Source organism: Leucoraja erinacea, chromosome 6 (assembly GCF_028641065.1).
Source record: "Leucoraja erinacea ecotype New England chromosome 6, Leri_hhj_1, whole genome shotgun sequence".
NCBI classification, from domain to species: Eukaryota; Metazoa; Chordata; class Chondrichthyes; order Rajiformes; family Rajidae; genus Leucoraja; species Leucoraja erinaceus.
This window is the reverse complement of record NC_073382.1, coordinates 11,818,156-11,839,300: the sequence shown is the minus strand read 5'-3', so window position 1 is coordinate 11,839,300 and position 21,145 is coordinate 11,818,156. Positions and strand designations below refer to the sequence as shown.

The 21,145-nt window shown below is 43.2% G+C and overlaps 1 protein-coding gene across 2 annotated transcripts in view; it reads left to right on the top strand.

Annotated features, from left to right (window-relative positions):
* The window catches only part of LOC129697892 (rho guanine nucleotide exchange factor 7-like), a 90,040-nt gene that overhangs the window by 8,350 nt on the left and 60,545 nt on the right, over nt 1–21,145 (top strand). For both annotated transcript variants that reach the window (XM_055636612.1, XM_055636611.1), the window contains exons 2-5: nt 1,067–1,150; nt 12,055–12,139; nt 19,436–19,569; nt 20,338–20,539. In XM_055636612.1, the coding sequence (XP_055492587.1) occupies nt 1,067–1,150; nt 12,055–12,139; nt 19,436–19,569; nt 20,338–20,539 (505 nt within the window). The remainder of the gene's footprint in view (nt 1–1,066; nt 1,151–12,054; nt 12,140–19,435; nt 19,570–20,337; nt 20,540–21,145) is intronic.

Genomic DNA, 21,145 nt, shown 5'->3' with positions numbered 1-21,145 from the left:
AGCATGTGATTTTGTCCCTTCAGTTTGTGTTTGGCCTCATAACAATTCAGGAGGCCACAGACAGATGAGACTAGGAGTGAATCGAGATTAAATTGGCATGCAACTAGGATCTCTGGGTCACTACTGCAGATTGACTGCTGGTGCTCTACAAAGTGGTTATTGAATCTGCATTTGGTGTCTCCACACTAGAGGAGACAACATTGCAAACTCTGAATTGATTGGAAGTGCAAGCAAATCCCAGCTTCACCTGGGAAGTGTATCTAGGTTGTAGGATGGTGGGAAGGGAGGAGATGGAAGGACAGGTATCCAATCTCCTGTGGCTATATGGGGAAAGTGTAATAAGACAAGGACAATGGTGGGATGGGAAAAGCAGATCAGGGAGTCACAAAGGGAATGCTTGCTTCATGGTGTGGCTGTGGAAGCGGAGGTGTTATACTGTACGATTAAAGTTCATAGGTTATAGGAGCAGAATCAGGCCATTCAGCCCATCACGTCTATACCGTCATTCAATAATGGTGTTCTATCTTTCCCTCTACTGCCGCCTCCCCATAACCCCTGACAAACTTTCTTCTTTTAAAACGTTTACATTTTCTCTGTATATTGGAAGATTGAAGTCATCATCATCATCAGTTTGCCTCACCAGTTCTTTCCCTAGTCACTGGTCCCATGCCTCACTCTGACTACTGTGTGAGATTGAACCAGATTGAACCAGATATTAACATCCTTGCCAAATTTAATCTGGACGTTGATGTGGTCCAAAGTTCAAGTTCCCTGACCACCTACTGCCACCCTGAACACTTCCCTGACTGTCCCATCTGCAGCTGTAACAGGATGTTATGCATTCTTGAAAGTGGTGTGGATGTCGGAATGTAGTTACACTGAATCTGGAAAATTAGAGGAGGCTTTTGTTTTAAATGTGCAAAATTTGGAATAGGATCTTGCCTAATACACTTTCCACCCTGGGTATCCGACGTTTAGCTGAGTGTAGATTGCTAATTGCTTTAAGAGATGATGATATTCACAGTTTGTGTTTTAATTCTATCCTAATTTTGTTTGTATTCCACAGATACACCAGGACCCCAAATCAGAGGTGGAATGTCTGAATAACATCAAAGAGTTTCTGAAAGCCTGCGGGGCGCTTCGAGTTGAGGTGAGCATGTGATGCACTCAGTGCGTGAAAGATATTATTTTTTTGTGATGTGGATGTCACTAGTAAATTCAGTGTTTGTTAATGATCCTTGGGTCGCGCATCAGATAATCCTGGAGCTCTGTTATCTTGAACCTTTGAGAATTGTAAAGATCCTTTCCCAGTGTTCTTGAGTTGAGTGTTCAAGAATTTAGACACAATGCAGGAACATGAGGCTCCAAGTTAAGATGATGTGCCATTCCCTGTGTCTGATGTCCTTTGTGCTAAATCTTCTCTGTGTTGGAGGTACTTTGGTTGCTGAGAGTGCAATGCATCAGGTTGTGTGGGGGTGGTGGGAAGCTTCATTGGAATTTAATGAACAATAATGGAGAGAATCCAGAGAAGTGATCGATGAAAGAAGTGAAATATCTAGGGAATTGAGGGGGCAGAGGTACGGAACTGGGTGTAACTACGAGTTTGGTGGTAGTACAGCTGAGCAATGGACATGTGTAATGTGGGGAAGGCCAGAGTGAGTGTGGTACGGGGGGACGGGGGGACGGGGGGGGACTATTGATTCACCTCAACAAGAATCATTGATCATTCTGCATAATATCTCCTCAGGCTTGAGGTTTTGTAAGATAACATCTCACTTGCCCTGGGATATTTTCACTTGTGATATTTAGTTGTATGAAGGGTACAGTGCTGGCTAATGCATGGAAGCACAGCCTGGTTGTGCTATCTGCACAATTGGTGGGGCAGTGCAGAGGGGTCAGGGTGGCATGGTGGTAGTGGGGCAATGAGGGCGGAGCAGGGCAGCATGGGGGCACTGCCACAGGAACATGCCTTTCACCTGAGACCATTCAGCATTTCAAGTCAGCCATCCACCATACAATGGCCACTCCAGGCATAAACTGTTTTCAACCTTCCGCCTCCCCACCATCTTTGTATCTTGTGATACTTGGCACTGAATAAAATAAAAGATTGCCTTGTCTACCTCTGTAACAGCTCAATTTCACTCTCAATTAGGTAGACAAAAATGCTGGTGAAACTCAGCGGGTGAGGCAGCATCTGTGGAGCAAAGGAAATAGGCAACGTTTTGGGTCGAAACCTTTCTTCAGACTCTAATCAACTTAGCTCCATAGATGCTGCCTCACCCGCTGAGTTTCTCCAGCGTTTTTGTCTACCTTCGATTTTCCAACATCTGCAGTTCCTTCTTTAACATTTGCTCTCACTTAATTTGCTGCCAATTCTCTCAATGCAAATTGCTGCAAGTAGCTAAGATGCTTCCATGAAACCTAAACTGATATTCACTGCTATAAGAATGGTAGAAGCAGATTCCACAGTAAACTACAAAAATAATTTGATAAATATGCTTTGGCAAAGGGAAAAGACCAGGAGCATTGGGACTAACAGAATAGTTTACAGAGCTTGCATAGATGAACTGGACACTTCAATGTTCGGCTGATGCTCTTGACGTGAGATGTACTGCCAATAACATAAGTGTTTATATCTTGGTTGGGACTGGAGGAATAGTGTGGCGCTTGTGAAGTGGGTTAGAAAATTGAGGTAAAATTCCTCTAGAGAAGAAAGGTATAACTCTGGCTTCATTTTAAAATATTTTAATTTATTTTAATTAACAAACTTTCAGGCAATTTGAGTAACAGAAGCTTAGAGTTGATTAGAGTAGTGGTGTTCTTCAACTGAAAGTGAGCTTTGCAGCATCAACTATTGGTGGGTTGTTGATATGTTTATGTGAGAATTTACAGTGGAAAAAGCTGGAGCTGAAATATCTGGGCATAATTGCAGGGAAGTGGGCAAATGGGATCAGGGAAAGTACAGTGGTTTGCAAAAGTATTCATACCCCTTGAACTTTTCCACATTTTGTCACATTACAACCACAAACGTAAATGTATTTTATTGGGATTTTATGTGATAGACCAACACAAAGTGGTGCATAATTGTGAAGTGGAAGGAAAATGATACATGGTTTTCAAATATTTTTACAAATAAAAAACTGAAAAGTGTGGCGTGCAAAAGTATTCAGCCCCCCTGAGTCAATACTTTGTAGAACCACCTTTTGCTGCAATTACAGCTGCAAGTCTTTTGGGGTATGTCTCTACCAGCTTTGCATATCTAGAGACTGAAATTTTTGCCCATTCTTCTTTGCAAAATAGCTCAAGCTCAGTCTGATTGGATGGAGAGCGTCTGTGAACAGTAATTTTCAAGTCTTGCCAGAGATTCTCAATTGGATTTAGGTCTGGACTTTGACTGGGCCATTCTAACACATGAATATGCTTTGATCTAAACCATTCCATTGTAGCTCTGGCTGTATGTTTAGGGTCGTTGTCCTGCTGGAAGGTGAACCTCCGCCCCAATCTCAAGTCTTTTGCAGACTCTAACAGGTTTTCTTCCAAGATTGCCCTGTATTTGGCTCCATCCATCTTCCCATCAACTCTGACCAGCTTCCCTGTCCCTGCTGGAGAAAAGCATCCCCACAGCATGATGCTGCCACCACCATGTTTCACAGTGGGGATGGTGTGTTCAGGGTGATGTGCAGTGTTAGTTTTCCGCCACACATAGCGTTTTGCATTTAGGCCAAAAACTTCAATTTTGGTCTCATCTGACCAGAGCACCTTCCTCCACATGTTTGCTGTGTCCCCCACATGGCTTGTGGCAAACTGCAAACGGGACTTCTTATGGCTTTTTTTCAACAATGGCTTTCTTCTTGCCACTCTTCCATAAAGGCCCGAATTGTGGAGTGCACGACTAATAGTTGTCCTGTGGACAGATTCTCCCACCTGAGCTGTGGATCTCTGCAGCTCCTCCAGAGTTACCATGGGCCTCTTGGCTGCCTCTCTGATCAATGCTCTCCTTGCCCGGCCTGTCAGTTTAGGGGGATGGCCATGTCTTGGTAGGTTTGTAGTTGTGCCATACTCTTTCCATTTTCAGATGATGGATTGAACAGTGCTCCGTGAGATGTTCAAAGCTTGGGATATTTTTTTTATAACCTAACCCTGCTTTAAACTTCTCCACAACTTTATCCCTGACCTGTCTGGTGTGTTCCTTGGGCTTCATGATGCTGTTTGTTCATTAATGTTCTCTAACAAACCTCTGAGGCCTTCACAGAACAGCTGTATTTATACTGAGATTAGATTACACACAAGTGGACTCTATTTACTAATTAGGTGACTTCTGAAGGCAATTGGTTGCACTGGATTTTATTTAGGGGTATCAGAGTAAAGGGGGCTGAATACTTTTGCACGCCACACTTTTCAGTTTTTTATTTTTAAATAAATTTGAAAACCATGTATCATTTTCCTTCCACTTCACAATTATGCGCCACTTTGTGTTGGTCTATCACATAAAATCCCAATAAAATACATTTACGTTTGTGGTTGTAACGTGACAACGTGTGGAAAAGCTCAAGGGGTATGAATACTTTTGCAAGCCACTGTATATGAAGGGTGCCGCCTGTCCATTCTTCAACCCAGATGGTGTCTAACCCGCTCAGTTCCTATAGTGCTTTGGTCATGATTCCAGTATCTGCAGACTCTTGTCACTTCTTGGAAGGATATTGGCCTTGGGGTATCATGCATCGTTTCTGGAATGGTAACTGGGTTCTAAGGGTAAACAAGTGCGTTACATTAACCAAGGTTGTAGGATCCGCCAGAAACAGGAAATTAAGTTGAGAAATATCTCTGCGGAGAAGGATGCTGGCTATTTGTAGCTCTTTCCAAATAACAATAGAGACTAAAATGGTTAATTTTAAATGGTTGACTGTATAGTAAAAAATCTTGTTCAATGGGAATAAAGATTGGGAATAAAGGGAATAAAGATTAGAAGATTGAGGGGGGATCTTATAGAAACTTGCAAAATTCTTGAGGGGTTGGACAGGCTAGATGCAGGAAGATTTTTCCCGATGTTGGGGAAGTCCAGGACAAGGGGTCACAGTTTAAGGATAAAGGGGAAATCCTTTAGGACCGAGATGAGAATTTTTTTTTTCACACAGAGAGGGGCGAGTCTCTGGAACTCTCTGCCACAGAAGGTAGTTGAGGCTAGTTCATTGGCTATATTTAAGAGGGAGTTAGATGTGGCCCTTGTGGCTAAAGGGATCAGGGGGTATGGAGAGAAGGCAGGTACAGGATACTGAGTTGGATGATCAGCCATGATCATATTGAATGTCGGTGCAGGCTCGAAGGGCAGAATGGCCTGCTCCTGCACCTATTTTCCATGTCTCTATGTAAAGGTGGATTGATGGCTAGGTCACACATCAGCTATTGGTGTTTTAGTGCCGCAATATTTGAGGGATTGAATGGCATTCTTTTTTCCATCATTTGTTTTGTTATTTGTGTTTTCTGATGGACTTTTGTTGTCACGTTTTAAGCATCTAATTTTCACCCTAAATGTGAACAAATTGCTATGGTGTGATTTATAATGTTTACCAATTCGACTGACAATGGAAAACTGGTGCTCCACAGTAACTGAACAAAGTATAAATATTAATGTTGTGTCAAGAGTCGGGTCTAAAAATATGAATGTATAATGAGACCTGTAACACAAGTAGTGCACGAACAGCTTAATCAACAATGGGGTATAACATTTCATTTTCATACATATCTACATTTGCATGTTGGCTAAAACATGTTGTTCAGCAATGCATTGCCACCTAAATTGTTCCCTTCACAAGACTGATTGCAGGCTCTATGCAGCAGTTGCCTGGAAGATTTGTGTCTTCATGTCATATTTCCAAGTCTTAGCAGGATGTGTTAACTCGTGCACTGCAAATTATGTATCTTGGCAGTTTACGCAAGTGAGTAAGCCAGGGTTTCTCTCTCCTGCGGCTGAGGTTCCAGAAATCAGGGACTTCACTTATGTGGAGCAGCTGAGGGAGCAGAGGAGGTTGGTTATGGTTTGGTTTGTTATTGTCATCACGAGTACTGAGATACAGTGAAAGACTTTGTTTTGTGTGCTATCCAGACAAATCATGAGTAAAACAGGTGGTGCTAAAGGAGAAAAGAAACCGAGTGCAGAATATAATGTTACAGCTGCCGAGAAGGCGCATGTTGAAAAAATTACAAAGGCTGAAACAAGATAGATTGGGAGATCAGGAATATATACTCCAGGAGTTTGAATATGAATTAGGTTGTAAATATAGTGTTGAATGCAGAGATTTACCAATAAATTGAGTCTAACGTAGGTGGCCTTGTATCCAGATGTTCCAGGGATAAGTATAGGGCCAGGGAGCTGGTGTCTGCTGAGGACCTGTTGCGGTGGTGTTTCAAACCAGCCTCTTGAAACACTTTGTGATGGTAGTTAAGATGCTTCCTTGCTTTTCTTTGGCACTGAAATGGTGGTGGCCAAGATATTTGGTGTAGATGTTCAAAATTATGAAGGATTTTACAAAGGAAATGTGAAGAATGCATTTAGTGGTTATACTGATAACCAGGGATAACTTGAAAAAGTTTTTAAATAGTTTAATCGAGGAAAACTGCACAGCGATGATGCTACATTTAACAGCCAGTCTGGAATTAAGCTATTTTCAGGCAAAGGACAAACTTCTTCTTCCTCTGTACCAGTTAGATCACATATTGAAAATTGTATGTAGTTCAGGTCATCATATTACAGGAAATAATTGATTGTGCAGGATTGTTCGCTGAGGAGATTTCTAAGGATGTTGCGAGAACTATGAGAACTATGAAGAGGATGAGGGGGTGATCTTATGGCGGCGTATAAGATAATGAGAGGAATTGGTAAAGTAAATGCACAAAGTTTTTTACGCAGTTTGTTTAAGAAGGAACTGCAGATGCTGGAAAATCGAAGGTAGACAAAAATGCTGGAGAAACTCAGCGGGTAAGGCAACATCTATGGAGCGAAGGAAATAGGCAACGTTTTGGGTCGAAACCCTTCTTCAGACTGATGTGAGGGTGAAGGGGGGGGGGGGGGGGGGAAGAAGAAAAGGAAGAGGCGGAGACGGTGGGCTGAGGGAGAGCTGGGAAAGGGAGGAGAAAGTAGGGACTACCTGAAATTAAAGAAGTCAATGTTCATACCGCTGGGGTGCAAACTGCCCAAGCGAAATATGAGGTGCTGCTCCTCCAATTTACAGTGGTCCTCACTCTGGCCATGGAGATGGCCCAGGACAGAAAGGTCGGATTCAGAATGGGAGGGGGAGTTGAAGTACTGAGCCTCCAGGAGATCAGGTTGGTTATTGCGAACTGAGTGGAGGTAGACAAAAATGCTGGAGAAACTCAGTGGGTGAGACAGCATCTATGGAGTGAAGGAAATGGGCAACGTTTTGGGTCGAAACCCTTCTTCAGCCTGATGTGGGGGGGGGGGCAGGAAGAAGAAAGGAAGTAGACAAAAATGCTGGAGAAACTCAGCGGGTCCAGCAGCATCTATGGAGCAAAGGAAATAGGCAACGTTTCGTTTTGAAACCCATCTTCAGACTGGTGGGGGGGTGGGGGGCGGGAAGAAGAAAGAAAATAGACAAAAATCCTGGAGAAACTCAGCTGGTGAGTCAGCATCTATGGAGCAAAGGAATTAGGCAATGTTTTTACGCAGGACAGGGGAATCAAGAACCAGAGGACATAGGTTAAAAGTGAGGGGGGATAGATTTAATAAGACCCTGAGGGGCAACCTTTTTACACAAAGGGTGCTCGGTATATGGACCAAGCTGCCTGAGGAGACAGTTGAGGGGTCTATCACAACGTTTCAAACCAATGTTACAAGATGGCGCAGTGGCGCAACGGTAGAGCTACTGCCTTACAGCGCCAGAGACATGGGTACGATCCTGACTATGGGTGCTGCCTTTACGGAGTTTATACATTCTCCCCGTGACCAGCGTGGGTTTTCTCAGAGATCTTTAATTTCCTCCCACACTCTAAAGACGTACAGGTTTGTAGGTTAATTGGCTTGGTGTAAATGTAAAAATTGTCCTAGTGTGAAGGGTAGTGTTAATGTACGTGGATCACTGGCCAATGCGGACTCGGTGGACCAAAGGCCCTGTTTCTGCGCTGTGTCTCTAATCTAAAGGTACTTGGATAGGAAAGGTTTAGAGGCATATAGGCCAAACGCAGGCAGGTGGGAATATTGTAAATGAGGCATGTTGGTCAGCTGGACAAGTAGGGCCGAAGGACCCGTTTCCATCCTGCATGACTGAGCCTGTTTCCCGTAACACTGGGGGTCACATTAATGTGCATAGATTTGGAGTAGTTTGGAGAGGGAATATTTAAATGGTGAAGGACAGGTGTTAATGGACTTTAGGTTCTTTTCAATTTCTAGGTCTGTAATCCTGGAGGGTGCTTTTCTTTTAGTTCTGGGGCTGCTATTTTTCAATGTAACACAGTTCTCTGCCTTTACCACCTATACAGGCAGTGAATCCTAATGAGAGGCAAGTGTCTGGAACTCACTGCTTGAGAAGCAGGAGGAGGCAATGTTTCAAGAGCACTTGGCTGAGTGCTTCAAGGGTTGTGACCCATTGTTGGCAGGTGGGACTCGACTGTGTTTATGACTGGCATGGACACAGTGGGCTGAACATTATGTCATAAGTGATGGGAGCAGAATTACACCATTTGGCCCATCAAGTCACCACTGTTCAATCATGGCTGATCTATTTCTCCCTCCTATCCCCATCCTCCTGCCTTCTCCCCCCCTATAACTCCTGACACCCGTATTAATGAAGAATCTATCTATCTTTGCCTTAACGTCATAAATGTTCTGCAGTTTCCTGTCATGGCAGTGTAGAATTCTACTTCACATTGAGAGTCCAGTGACATTAAATGAGACCTTAACATTTCCAGAAAATGGCTCTGCCCACAACAGCTGATCAATAGTGGAAGTGCAGGGAATGGAGGGATATGGATCATGTGCACGTAGATGAGATCAGTTCGGCTCGGCAGCATGTTCGACATGGACATTGTGGGTCCAAATGATCTGTTCCTGTGCTGTAGTGTTTCATGTATGTAGCAGCTGGCCACACTTGTCACTTAAGGTGGCATCCGGTGGCAGCTTAGGATTCTCTCTATTTAATGGGAGAAATTCATTTAGACTGGGCAGTGTGGCGTCTAGGACACAGTGGGAAGGGGGAGAGGGAGGGAGCGGAGCAGAGCAGCGTATTGTGGACATAGCCCAGACCATCGCACATACCAACCTCCCTTCCATTGATTCCATTTTTTGGCACGGACTTGTAGTGCCGAGATGGCCTGTTTCCATGCTGTAATTGTTATATGGTCTTAACCTTCCGCGGCCTCGGCAAGACCAGCAGCATAATCGAGGACAAGTTGCACCATGGCCACTCCCCCTTTTCCCGTCTCCCAACGGGCAAAAGGTATAGAAGTGTGAAAACTAATACCTCCAGATTCGGGGACAGTTTCTTCCCGGCTGTTATCAGGCAACTGAACCATCCTACTGTAATCAGATAGCAGTCCTGAACTACTGTCTACCTCATCGGGGACCCTCAGACTATTTTTGATCAAACTTTACTGACTATACCTGGATAGGGGGAAATCGTTTTTCAGTCAATTACCTGGACGGAGGTAAATAGCACCATGTGGATTGTACCAATACTGTTATGTCTGGCGGCTTTGTTTTATTATTATTATTTAAAAAAAATATATTTTTTTTCCTTCCTTTTTTCCTGTTGTCTTTTTCAATTTTTATTTTTTATTTGTTTTGTTTGTTTTGTTCTGTTTTGTTAAAAAATTGTATAAAATAACAAAAAATATTAAATATATAATTACCTGGATGGAGAAGCGTCTTCTCCGTGTCGCATCTTTGCCCCCCCATCGTGGCCTACCAACTGGATTGGCGCGGCCTTTCCGATCAGACACCGGCCCAGAGCTCCAGCAGCAGGCGCAGCTCTGAATTACCATCGCGGAGCCTGGGATCGTGTGTCGAGGATCGCCTGTGTTGGAGCTCCGTCCAGCGGGGCCTGCTGACTTTGACATAGTGGAGCTGTGGTCTGCGGAGCTTCTAGCCGCAGGCACGATGCTGACTTTAACATCGTGGAGCCTGGGATCTTTTGCCGAGGATCGCCAGTGTTGGAACTCCGTCTAGTGGGGCCTGTGGACTTCGGAAGCTGCTGTCTGCAGTAAGAAGCGGCCAATTTGGAAACTCCAAACCGCAGAGTGTGTTCCGATCCATTCCGATGCCGGAGTTTTGAACATCCCGGCGAGAGGGCCTGTACATCGGCGACTGCGGAGTGTTCTAAGCCTTGACCACGGGTGAATAAAGAGGAAGATGACTGAAATTTATTGCCTTCCACTGCAGTGAGAAACGTTGATTCCGCTGTGGTGGATGCTTATGTTAAATTCAATTGTGTATTGTGTTCTTTTTATTCGTATGGCTGTACTGTAACTCAAATTTCCTTGTACCAATTGGTGCATGTGACAATAAATGTGAACTTGAACTTAATCCCTTATCATGTATCTGTACACTGCGAATGTAATCATTGTAATTGTATATTGTCTTTCCACTGGCTGGTTAGCATGCAACAAAGGTTTTCCACTATACCTTGGTACACCTGACAATAAACTAAACTGATGAACTGATGGTGGGAGAGGAGAGAGCAATTGACAATTGGAGAGGCTTGGAAGGGTCACCTATGGCTGCAGGAATGCCTTCACTCGGAGAGAGTGGAGGATGTGAGGAAGAATGTGTATGCGGCAACTGTGTTGGGCATGTGTACGTATAATCCCCCTCCTCTCCTCTTTTTCCCCTCCCCTCCCCCATACCCCATTCCCCATCATCCCTTGGCACACACAATTGTTCAAAAGTTTAGAAAGAAAGAATTGGTACTTCTCCAGCATTTAGGATGTTTGGATATCCCAAAATGCTGATTGTCGAATTCATATTTAAAAATAGAATGAATAATCTACCTTTGGAAATGCAGCAGTCTGATTGTGCACAGTGAAACCCCACAGGCTATGTGATGATGACCAGGTGAATCAGACTGAACCAGGATGTTAAATGAGCAATGCATGCTGGCTGTCACACTTGTGCCACTTACTTTGCTGCGGCGATATGATGCCGTGGAATTGCTTGGAGAAATTGAACTGAGATTTCTGCCTTGTATCAAGCTGCTGTAAGTCAGCTGATAGACGTGATGTTAAGTCAGCAAATACTCCAAATTCAAGGTGGACACTGACATCATAGGGCACGTACTGGGGTGAGAACCAGTAGAAGGCCAATTTACATTTTGTGTTGAACGCGCTGATGTGCAGAGATTAGTGAGGGAGGTCATTTTTTTTTATAACCACAATATACTTATGGCAATGTACTGTGGTGGGTGAGACTAACAGTAACGGATGATTCATAAATTTGCTTCACTTTCAAAATTCTGCAAGTTTTCTCTCTCTCAGGGGTGTTATAGAATAGAACATTTTGATCTAGTTTATGGTCAAATATATTTTAAAATGACACTGATGTGCAGAATTAAACTTCCAAACCACTGAAATAGTGGAGCATGCTCTGTTGGGCGAGATTCCTGTCATCATCCAGATATGTTTGCAGCAAGAGCTTTGCATTTGCAGCTCTTGATTGTTTTTGTACATTCGGTATGGATTGGCAGTGAGCCCTGTGTTTCTGCTTTGAGGTTAGTTTTATTGTCTAATCTGTAAGTCGGGGGGGGGGAAAGCAACAATTTGTCTCTGGAACTGACAGCAATTCCATTTTTATTGATAAGCCGGAGGTAGATGTGAGCCTGCTTCTTTTTATTGGTGGCTGTTAGGAATGAAAACAAGTCTTCACAGATTTAGCTTTATTTAAGAATACATTGAAGCTTTTCTTTTAAGTGCTGGGAGGTTCATTGCTAGAAACGTCTCCAGACTTGTTGATTTTCGATAAGCAAACAGCTCTGTCTCAAGAAGATCTCACCAGAAGGTCTACTTAATGTGTTAAATAGTAATTACAGATTTGCCTTTTGCTTCTCACAGACTTTTGATGCGAATGATCTTTATCAAGGACAGAACTTCAACAAGATTCTTAGCTCCCTGGTCACTTTGAATAAAGTAACTGCAGGTAAGAAGACTGTTTGGGTGAGGCTTAGTTTCCCAGTGTACTGGGCTCATGGTGCGAGTAACTTAGATGAACGATAGCAATATTTTCCTAGATATGAAATTTAATTCATATTGATTGGAATTGCATAACTGAACTTGTTATAGGCAATTTGGAAATGGTTATTTGTCGATTGTACACAAAAAATGTTCAGAGAATTGACAAATGTGCTCTTTGTGGGCAAAGTTCTGCCATGTGAGAAATATTATGTTTTTTTACACTTATAATATAATAAATATTCACCAATCCTTCTTTGCTCCAAATGGTGATTGCTCTGAAATCCTACATGCCCTAATATAATACCTTATACCTTTTTTACATATTGCTCTTCACAACTTTGAGTGGCTCAAAGTGCCGTGTGGCTAATGAAGTGGATTTGCAGGAGGTCTATGTTGGTAAAGTGAGGGCATTCCCCCAAGCATCTCTCTCATCAATAGTTGTGCTTGAATACCGTTTGGTATTTCTTGGAGAACCCTTCCAGGTCTGTACTCCTCACTTCTTTTGGCAGTGTGAGGTGAAAGGGGCGCAGGGCAAGTGATACACATTGGAAAAAATAAGTTTTGATGTTGTGCAATGGAGGTTGAGGGTAGAGAATTACACTTGGATTCTACATAACCTTGTTTCTGATCATGGGCGATGGCTTGTTTTGTGCTCTTGGCACTTTTTTTTTTTTTTTTTTTTAAAGACCTCCAGAAGTTCATTCCCAAAATTAAGCTTGTGATCACTGCTTCCGTATACCAGTGTGGCCTCCGTAGCTGTAATGTGATTATCTTGGGTTTAGGTTTAAAGTTATTATTGTCATGTAAACTGAGGTACAGATTACATACATAAGGTCATAAGGAATAGGAGTACAAATACGGCATTCGGCCCATCGTCAACTCAGCCATTCAATCATGTCTGATCTATCTCTCCCTTCTAACCCCTTTCTCCTGACTTCTCCCCATTACCACTGACACCGGTACTAATCAGGAAATACAATCGAGTCAAACTTTAGTGCGAAAGGTAGAGCAGAGGGGATGATGCAGAGTGCAGAATATAGTTAACATTATAGAGCATCCGTTCTATGGACAAAGTCCATTGTCCACAAGGGAATAGAGGAGAGTTGGACAGTACCTTAGCTTATGGAAGGACTTCAGATGCCTGATAATGGGAAGCTGTTCCTGCGTCTGGTGGTGCATGCTTTTGCGCTCCTGTACTTTCTGCCAGATAGGAGCAGGGAGAAGAAGGAATGACTGGAGTGGGACAAGTCTTTGATCATGTTGGCTAGTTGTCTGAGACAGCGTGAAGTATAGATGGAGTCAACCGTGGGGAGGCTGGTCTGTGTGATGGACTGGGCTACATGTACAACACTCTGCAATTTATTGTGGTCTTAGGCAGAGCTATTCCCAAACCAAGCTGTAATGTTAAAAAAGAGAATAAATTTCACAGCAGCTCCCCAAAGCTGCTGAATAACTTGGGTGTGATGAATGGCCATATTGTGTGCAATAATGTGCTTGCGTGTAAACCAGATAGAGTTCACAGCAGAAAAGCTGTTTAACCTGCAGTGCTGTCGTTTATGAGGATTAATGTGCGACAATAGTTCTACACAAATTCCTCAGTACTAAAGTGTAATTGAGCAGAAAACAGACAATGTCAGTTGTCATCCTTGATGATGACAGGGAAAGTTGATAAAGTGGTTAAAAAAAGCATACTTGTCACATGGGGTTATAAATAGATCTGCTGAATGTAAAAGCAGAGAGATTGTGCTGCAACCTTTCAAATCCGTATTGTGGGCAACTTTGTATTCTGCTTTAGGCAAGATGGAAATGCTTTGGAAAATGTAACAGAAGAGATATATTTATTTTGAAGGACAAGCGATGTGAATCGGCTGATTCAGTTTGATAGGATGTGATAAAGTTGATAAACTATTTCCTCTAGTGACTGGGTGAATATCACACTGAAGGGATGGATCTTGAGGCATGGTGAAGGGAAAATGTTACTCAAACTTATTTGAATCTAGAAGTTTCAGAAACTGGTTATGTAAATTTATGGGCAGGAAATTTCAGGACAAAAATGTAGTTGAGCTGGGTACCTGAGGCAGGTACTTGCCAGAGGAGGTAGTTGAGAGACTAGAATTTGCCAGGAGGGGTTATTGAGAGCCAGGTCCTTGTCAGAGGAGGTAGTTGAGGCAGGTAGTGCGCCAGAGGTATTATAACAATTACATTTGCTCAGATATATTGATAGGAAAGGTTTAGAGGGATATGGGAAAATACCGGCAGGTAGGACTAGTGTAGATGAGGCATTTTGGTTGGCATGGACAAGTTAGGTCGAAGGGCCTGTTTCCATGCTGTATGACTGAGCATCTGAGATTAAATGGCTACGTTTTCAATTGGTCAGCATGGCCATGGACCAAATGCGCCATGGACCAAATAAGCAAGTTTTGACAAAAGCTCCGGCATCAATCGAAAATCCTGGTACCTTGTTCAAGTATTTTGTTTTGGTATAAAGGACATAGAACTAAGGCAAATGGTTAAAATGTAGGTTCCAAGTGGACATGATCTAAATGAGTGGAGCAGGTTCGAGGGCTGCTACTGCCACCTGGTAATGTAAATTAGAATGAAATTGTCGTACACAAGGCAGCGTTTTCATTAGTAACTTTAAAGTTGCACAACAAAATAAATGGAGGGAGCAGCATTAATCAACATTTGTGGCTGTTTTTGACTACACTAAAGGGCCTGTCCCACTGTACGAGGTAATGCAAGAGTTCTCCCGAGTTTCCCCTGATTCGATCTCGGAGAATTATGGTAATAGCTGTTCGTAGGTACTCGGGGCTCTCGTGGACATTTTTCACACTGTTGAAAAAACTTAATGAGCTTACCGCGTTTCCTGAGGACCTGCCGTTAGCGATAAGAGCCGCTAAGAGACGTCCCGAGGTCCGGCGTACCTGCTACGTACATTCTACGTACTTACCACGAGTTTGATTTTTTTTTTTGAACTCGGGAGAGCTCTTGGGTAAACTTGAATAGTGGAACAGGCCCATAAAGCTCACAATCAAGTGAGATTTGTATTTGGCTTCCAACAGAAATTCATTTCCATTTTGCATTTATTACCTGATGCATGCAAGCCCTGACACTCATCATAAGACTAGACCAGAGGCAATCTCATTCAAGACTGGTGTTAAACAAAATTGTCATTGGCTCGAAGCATTTTTAACATCTTTCTTTCTGCAATGTTGCTCCTTGCATTCAGCAAACTTTCTGCAGAACACTTTTCAAAATTAATGTGAAACTGTTTAAACTCAGGAATGAAGGTTAGCCAAGCTTCAGTCATTGAGTCACAGCAAGGAGGCAACATTTGCATTTACCTGCGATTGAAGGCTGAGCTGCAAGCCATAATCAATGTTTTCATTAAAGCATATTAGAGGATGGCATTTAAACAGCATCTGAAAGACACAAAGTCCTCTTACTTGTACTATTGTATCACACTACCCACCAACAGTAACAATTGACAGAGCTAACCTTGAAGATTTGGGCCACTTCTCCTATCTTGAGAGGCAATCTCACCATAAGACTTTGATTAACTTCAGCATCACCTTCTATGTGGCTTTAGTTAATGGAGAGAAAGGCTGTTTAAAGATAAAGACCGTAGACATGGCAGGGTAGTTGTGGTCTATTGGGCAGGAACGATCTTCACCCTCTTACCTGCTACTGACACTTGGACTATCAACAGCAGGCATGTCAAGATACTGGAAAGATACTACCAAAGCTGTCTCCACAAAAACCCTAATTTCACTGGAAGGATAAGTAAATGTGTCAACCTCCTCTCCCAGGCCAACATCCCATGCTGTGAAGTCCTTATTATTGTGGCCAGCAATGTTGGAAGGCCACACGGATTGCTTGCCTTGCACCGTATATCATGGGATGAGATTACTAGGTGGACTGAGGGAAAGTTTGAAAGATGTGATCACTTACCTTGAAGAAATGCCTCTTTTGCCCATAGAGGTGGGTGGGGGGGGGGGAGATATTATCAAGGACGTTGAGGTCAGGCGTCAGGAGCAAATGGGCGGCCTGCATGAGCTGTGGAAGGAGTTCACCAAATTACCCACCATCTGTGGAAGAGTTTGTGTTTTCGTGTGAGCCTCTGGCCACAAAATTGGATTGGAAGCAAATCTTGATCCCAGGTAATAAATAGCAGCAGAAACACTGGGTAACAAGGGTTGTGTTCACTCCAATCTTCTGTGCTCTAGTTTCCCAATGTGTACCTTGGTAGGCAGGACACTCAGCTGGAACATGATTGATCAGGTCGGTCCTGGACAATGCATTTCCTGTAAACCGTGCAGGAAGTTAATACTTGGGGGAAAGTTTGAGAGTAAACCAGCCTATCTTTGCATTAGAGCAACATCCATTTGCATTTATTTCTGTTACCTTTGCCAAACAAGGAACTTGGATTTCAGGTTTGTGAAACCTGATCCATTTGGCATGTAGTTGAATTCCTGGAAGAATTCCCAGCAGCAATTCATAAATGATTTAACACACTACAGTCAGGACTTGCTGACAGTCACTGAGCAGGACACTGGTGTAGAAATGAGGCACTGCAGTTCTGGATGGTATTGGACCATTTGTATGTGGACTATCTTCATTGCATTTTTTTTCTAGATCTGTCCAATGAATAATTTCACTTTCTTCACATTCAGCTTGGTAATTTCACTTTCTTCACATTCACAAAGGTAAATACTGGGTTCCTTTACAGCACTGGGATTGCTCAAGTTGATTCCTATGCATTTGAAGTTTTAAAAGAGAAACTTGGTAGATCAGATTTCCTGTTAAAGGTTCTGAACGGCTCATAATTCACTTCTATGAAAGCCTGTTCATCCAGTTATGTGCAGAAGAAGTTGGAATGGCATCTACAGCTGCGTTTGCTACAACTGACCCAATGTCCCAAGCTCTTGCCATCCTGCGGCCTGCTGGTGGATCCAGAATGTTTCTCTGGCAGCAGCGACCAGGCGCATCCCACTTCTCTTTCCAGGTCATAGCGCTATCTAGTTAGGGCAGGAAATTGGTGTAGCTTGTGTGTAGGTGAGTTTCTCCTTCCATCATGGCTGGTTCATGGGCCCCTGTATTTTTTAAATTTCTGAAGAATAAATTTGGATCATTATATACTTGTCACACAAGCTTTGATATTTCTTTCCACATAACCATATAACAATTACAGGCCATCACGGCCCTTCAAGTCCGTGCCGACCACTTATTTTCCCCTAGTTCCATTTACCTGCACTCAGACCATAACCCTCCATTCCTTTCCCATCCACATACCTATCCAATTTATTTTTAAATGATAAAATCGAACCTGCCTCCACCACTTCCACTGGAAGCTCATTCCACACAGCTACCACTCTCTGAGTAAAGAAGTTCCCCCTCATGTTACCCCTAAACTTCTGTTCCCTCAAGACCATTCTGCTAACTATTTTCTTTTCTTCAGAATCAGAACCAAGTCATTTGGAGGTGTTGCAAAAAAATGCTTCTCAACACAGTGCAGTGAGAATCTGGAACTCTTCTCTCCTCTATCACCCCCACTCTCCCCCCCCCCCCCCCCCCCCAAAAGCTCCATGGAAATTGGAAATTTCAAAAGCTGGTAATGACAGCTTTTTTTGGCTGTTTAAGAGTTGTGAGACTTAAGCGGGGGGGGGGAGGCTTTATGAAAATGTAAGCAGGGTGGGCTTGAGCGCTCAAGTAACTTAATTGGCTGGAGATCGTTCATTAAATGGGGAATACTATTCTAAGGGATGCTCTGGCTGTCTGATCTTGGGAAGCACCTTGGATTTGTGTGTTAACCCTGATGTGGGGTTGGCATCAGGAGAGCCACTGAACATTCAGTGGATGGCTGTTGAAGTGCAAAGCGTCTTGTCCTCCGGTATTGATTGAGTTTCAGACAGAGGATTTCTCTGGATTTTGTCCAAATCCCTATCTCCATGGCAACCGCAGTCGAAAGGAGCCAAATGAGTGTTTGCAGGAAATCCAACATCACGGGTTTTGTTTTGCTGTCAAAGTGGAGAGATTTAAAATGATGTGAGCAGAGCAGCTGCTGCAAGCTAGCTGGTGCACCATTTATGGGCAGGAAGAAGTGGGCTGAGAACCTTCGTATGCACTAGACATAATCACTCTGGTTCTTTGTCAAGAGAGGACCAGCAAACACTCGCCTGCACAACTTCTGTTTCTGTTTTATACTGCACCCGAAACAAAATAATCCATCTGAGAATTACCTTGCTGAAGTGTAGCCTTGAAAAATTGACACCCGAGCCGCAGGGGATAACAGTTTACTGGGTGCTTTAAAGAGGGGAGGTGAGCGGTTTAGGGAGAGTATAGAAGTTGGGACATGTTGCAGTTATATAAGATGTTGGTGAGGCCACATTTAGAGTATTTTGGTCAGTTCTGGGCACCATGTTATAAGAAAGATGTTGGCAAGCTGAAAAGGGTGCAGAGAAGATTAACGAGGTCAGGCCTCGAGGACTTGAACAATAGGGGGAGGTTGAGCAGGTAGGGACTGTGTTCCTTGGAGCGCGGGTGGATGAGGGTTGATCTTATAAAGGTGTACAAAATTATGAGAGGAATCGATTGGGTAGACACAGTCTCTTGCCCAGGGTAGGAGAATCAAGAACCAGAGGACATAGGTTTAGGGTGAGGGTAGATAGATTTAGTAGGAATCTGAGGGGAAACTTTTTCATACAAAAGGAGGTGGGTGTATGGAACGAGTTGCCGGAAGAGGTTGTTGAGGCAGGTACTATCGCCATGTTTAAGAAACATTGGTACATGGATAGGACAGATTTAGAGGGATATATGGGCCAAGCGTAGGCAGGTGGGACTAGTGTAGATGGGACATGTTGGTCAGTGTGGGAAAGTTGGGGTGAAGGGCTTGTTTCCACACTATGACTCTGACTCTGAGACGGTTACAGGACTGAAGACACAACTAACAAAGAAAGATTGAAAATTCAGGATACCCAATACGAATTGATTTTGGAGGAAATAAATAGATTTCTGGTGCTGACCGCATGAGCAAATAAGTTACCATTATTTTATCATAAATCAGTTTCCTTACACAAAACATTGTGTGCAAGTGTCCTCTCTTTAAGCCAAACCATATATCTGTTAGAATGTGTTGCGAAAGCCAAATGTTCACTGTGTTAACTGCTAAACGAGTGTGCGTTGAAAAATAATTAAATCTAATTATATTTTAAAATACAAAGTAATTGTTCAAATCCGCAACTAAAGGACCTGTCTCCTGCAGATATTGGTGTTGGAAGTGACTCGGTATGTACACGTCATCAATCCCATCAAATAAAGTCAGCTGATTCTCTCGCTGGAGCCCACTTGTCCCTTGGAAGAACTTCCAAAAACTTTCCTGGAAAATATCGAAGTTTAGTGAGTGAAAGTTGAATGTTTGCCATGTTGGGATATGGGGATGGGGAAAGGCGGTGGATATGAGGATATGAGGGAGGAGCAGGGATTACTGGAATGCGATCTGGAGAAATTGACTGCAGAGAACATCTACCTGATTGGATCTATGGTGGACAAGTGGTTTCACTAATTTCACTGAGTCGTCAGGGTGTGGTTCCAGGGGGTGGCATCTTATGATGGTTCTTTGCTTTGTAAAATGCACACTGTTGGTTTTGGGATGTTAAAGGTCGATTTGAAGATCGGCAATTTTTGCCTTCTCCAATTTCACTGAAGCACCTGGGGTCACTAAGGTAGATCTCTGCAGCTTTTTCCTAGATTTGACATTGTTGTAAAATGTTGAGGGCAGAACTGGCCGCAGTGCTTTCCAATTGTTCAAAAGGAATTGTGTCGCCTTTTATTACAAATACATTAAACCCTTGTTTTAACGGACCTCTGTATAACGAATCTTGGTTATAACGGAAGGTCATACTCTGGCTGCAGAGGACATTATGCTGCCCCCAGCGCTAGCTGCCCCCAACGCCACCCCTGGCTCTTGCTGCCTCCTGGCTGCTTACCTCCCCGGCTACTTGCACCTCCTGCTGCCACTGGCTCGCGACACTACCCCCGGCTCGCACCACAACCCCGGCCGCTCTCAGACCCCCATCCCCCCTCTCTACAGTCCACTATAACGAGGGTTTACTGTATTCTTATGAAGGAGTGAATACTGATTTGAATTATTTATTTTTTGGAAAGGACATGACTGATAACAGCAACCATCACATGGTGGTAAAAGCAAAATTCAACTTCTATCAGACCAACGAGGATGAACTCTGCTTTGCCAAGGGTGATATCATCCATGTTACCAGAATTGAGGAAGGGGGCTGGTGGGAAGGAACACTCAACGGCAAAAACGGCTGGTTTCCCAGCAATTATGTGAGAGAAATGAAGCTGAATGGTAAGTTGATAACTTGAAAGGAAAGTATTTGTGAAATTGATAAATGGCTCAAAATGCAATGTGAGGTGTTTAATCTATGGACTAAAATTCTGATCGAGTTAAGAGAGAGACTAAAGAAATCCCCAGCTTAAGGCTGGATCTTGAAACTAAATTGCACAAAATTTTTAGATTGTTTCGTATTGAGTATTGATACAAACAAAAAGTGGAAAACAAAGGTTGTTGGGAGAACAAGGTTGACTGGATTTATTTTTTTAAATGAATAATGATTCTGGCAAGTAGGCTGATCGATGGTCGGTGTGGGCTCAATGGCTGAAGGGCCTGTTTCCATACGGTATCTCTAAATTCAACTTGGCTAAACAGTAACTCATCTTCCAACTGGATCTGTTGCAGCATTCTGAAATCAATATCAAATTCAACATCACGTATCTTGAGTTCTCTGTAGGTTATGTATCTGTGTTATTTTTCTCTCTCTCTCCATTAGCACAGTCTGATCTGGCAGGCATTTCCCACAGTGCTGCATTTCACAGCTTGTGTGTGTGTGTGTGTCCCTTTGTTTGCCATTGCACTCTCTCTCCCCCTTTTCCACCCACCTCGGTTAGCCTAATC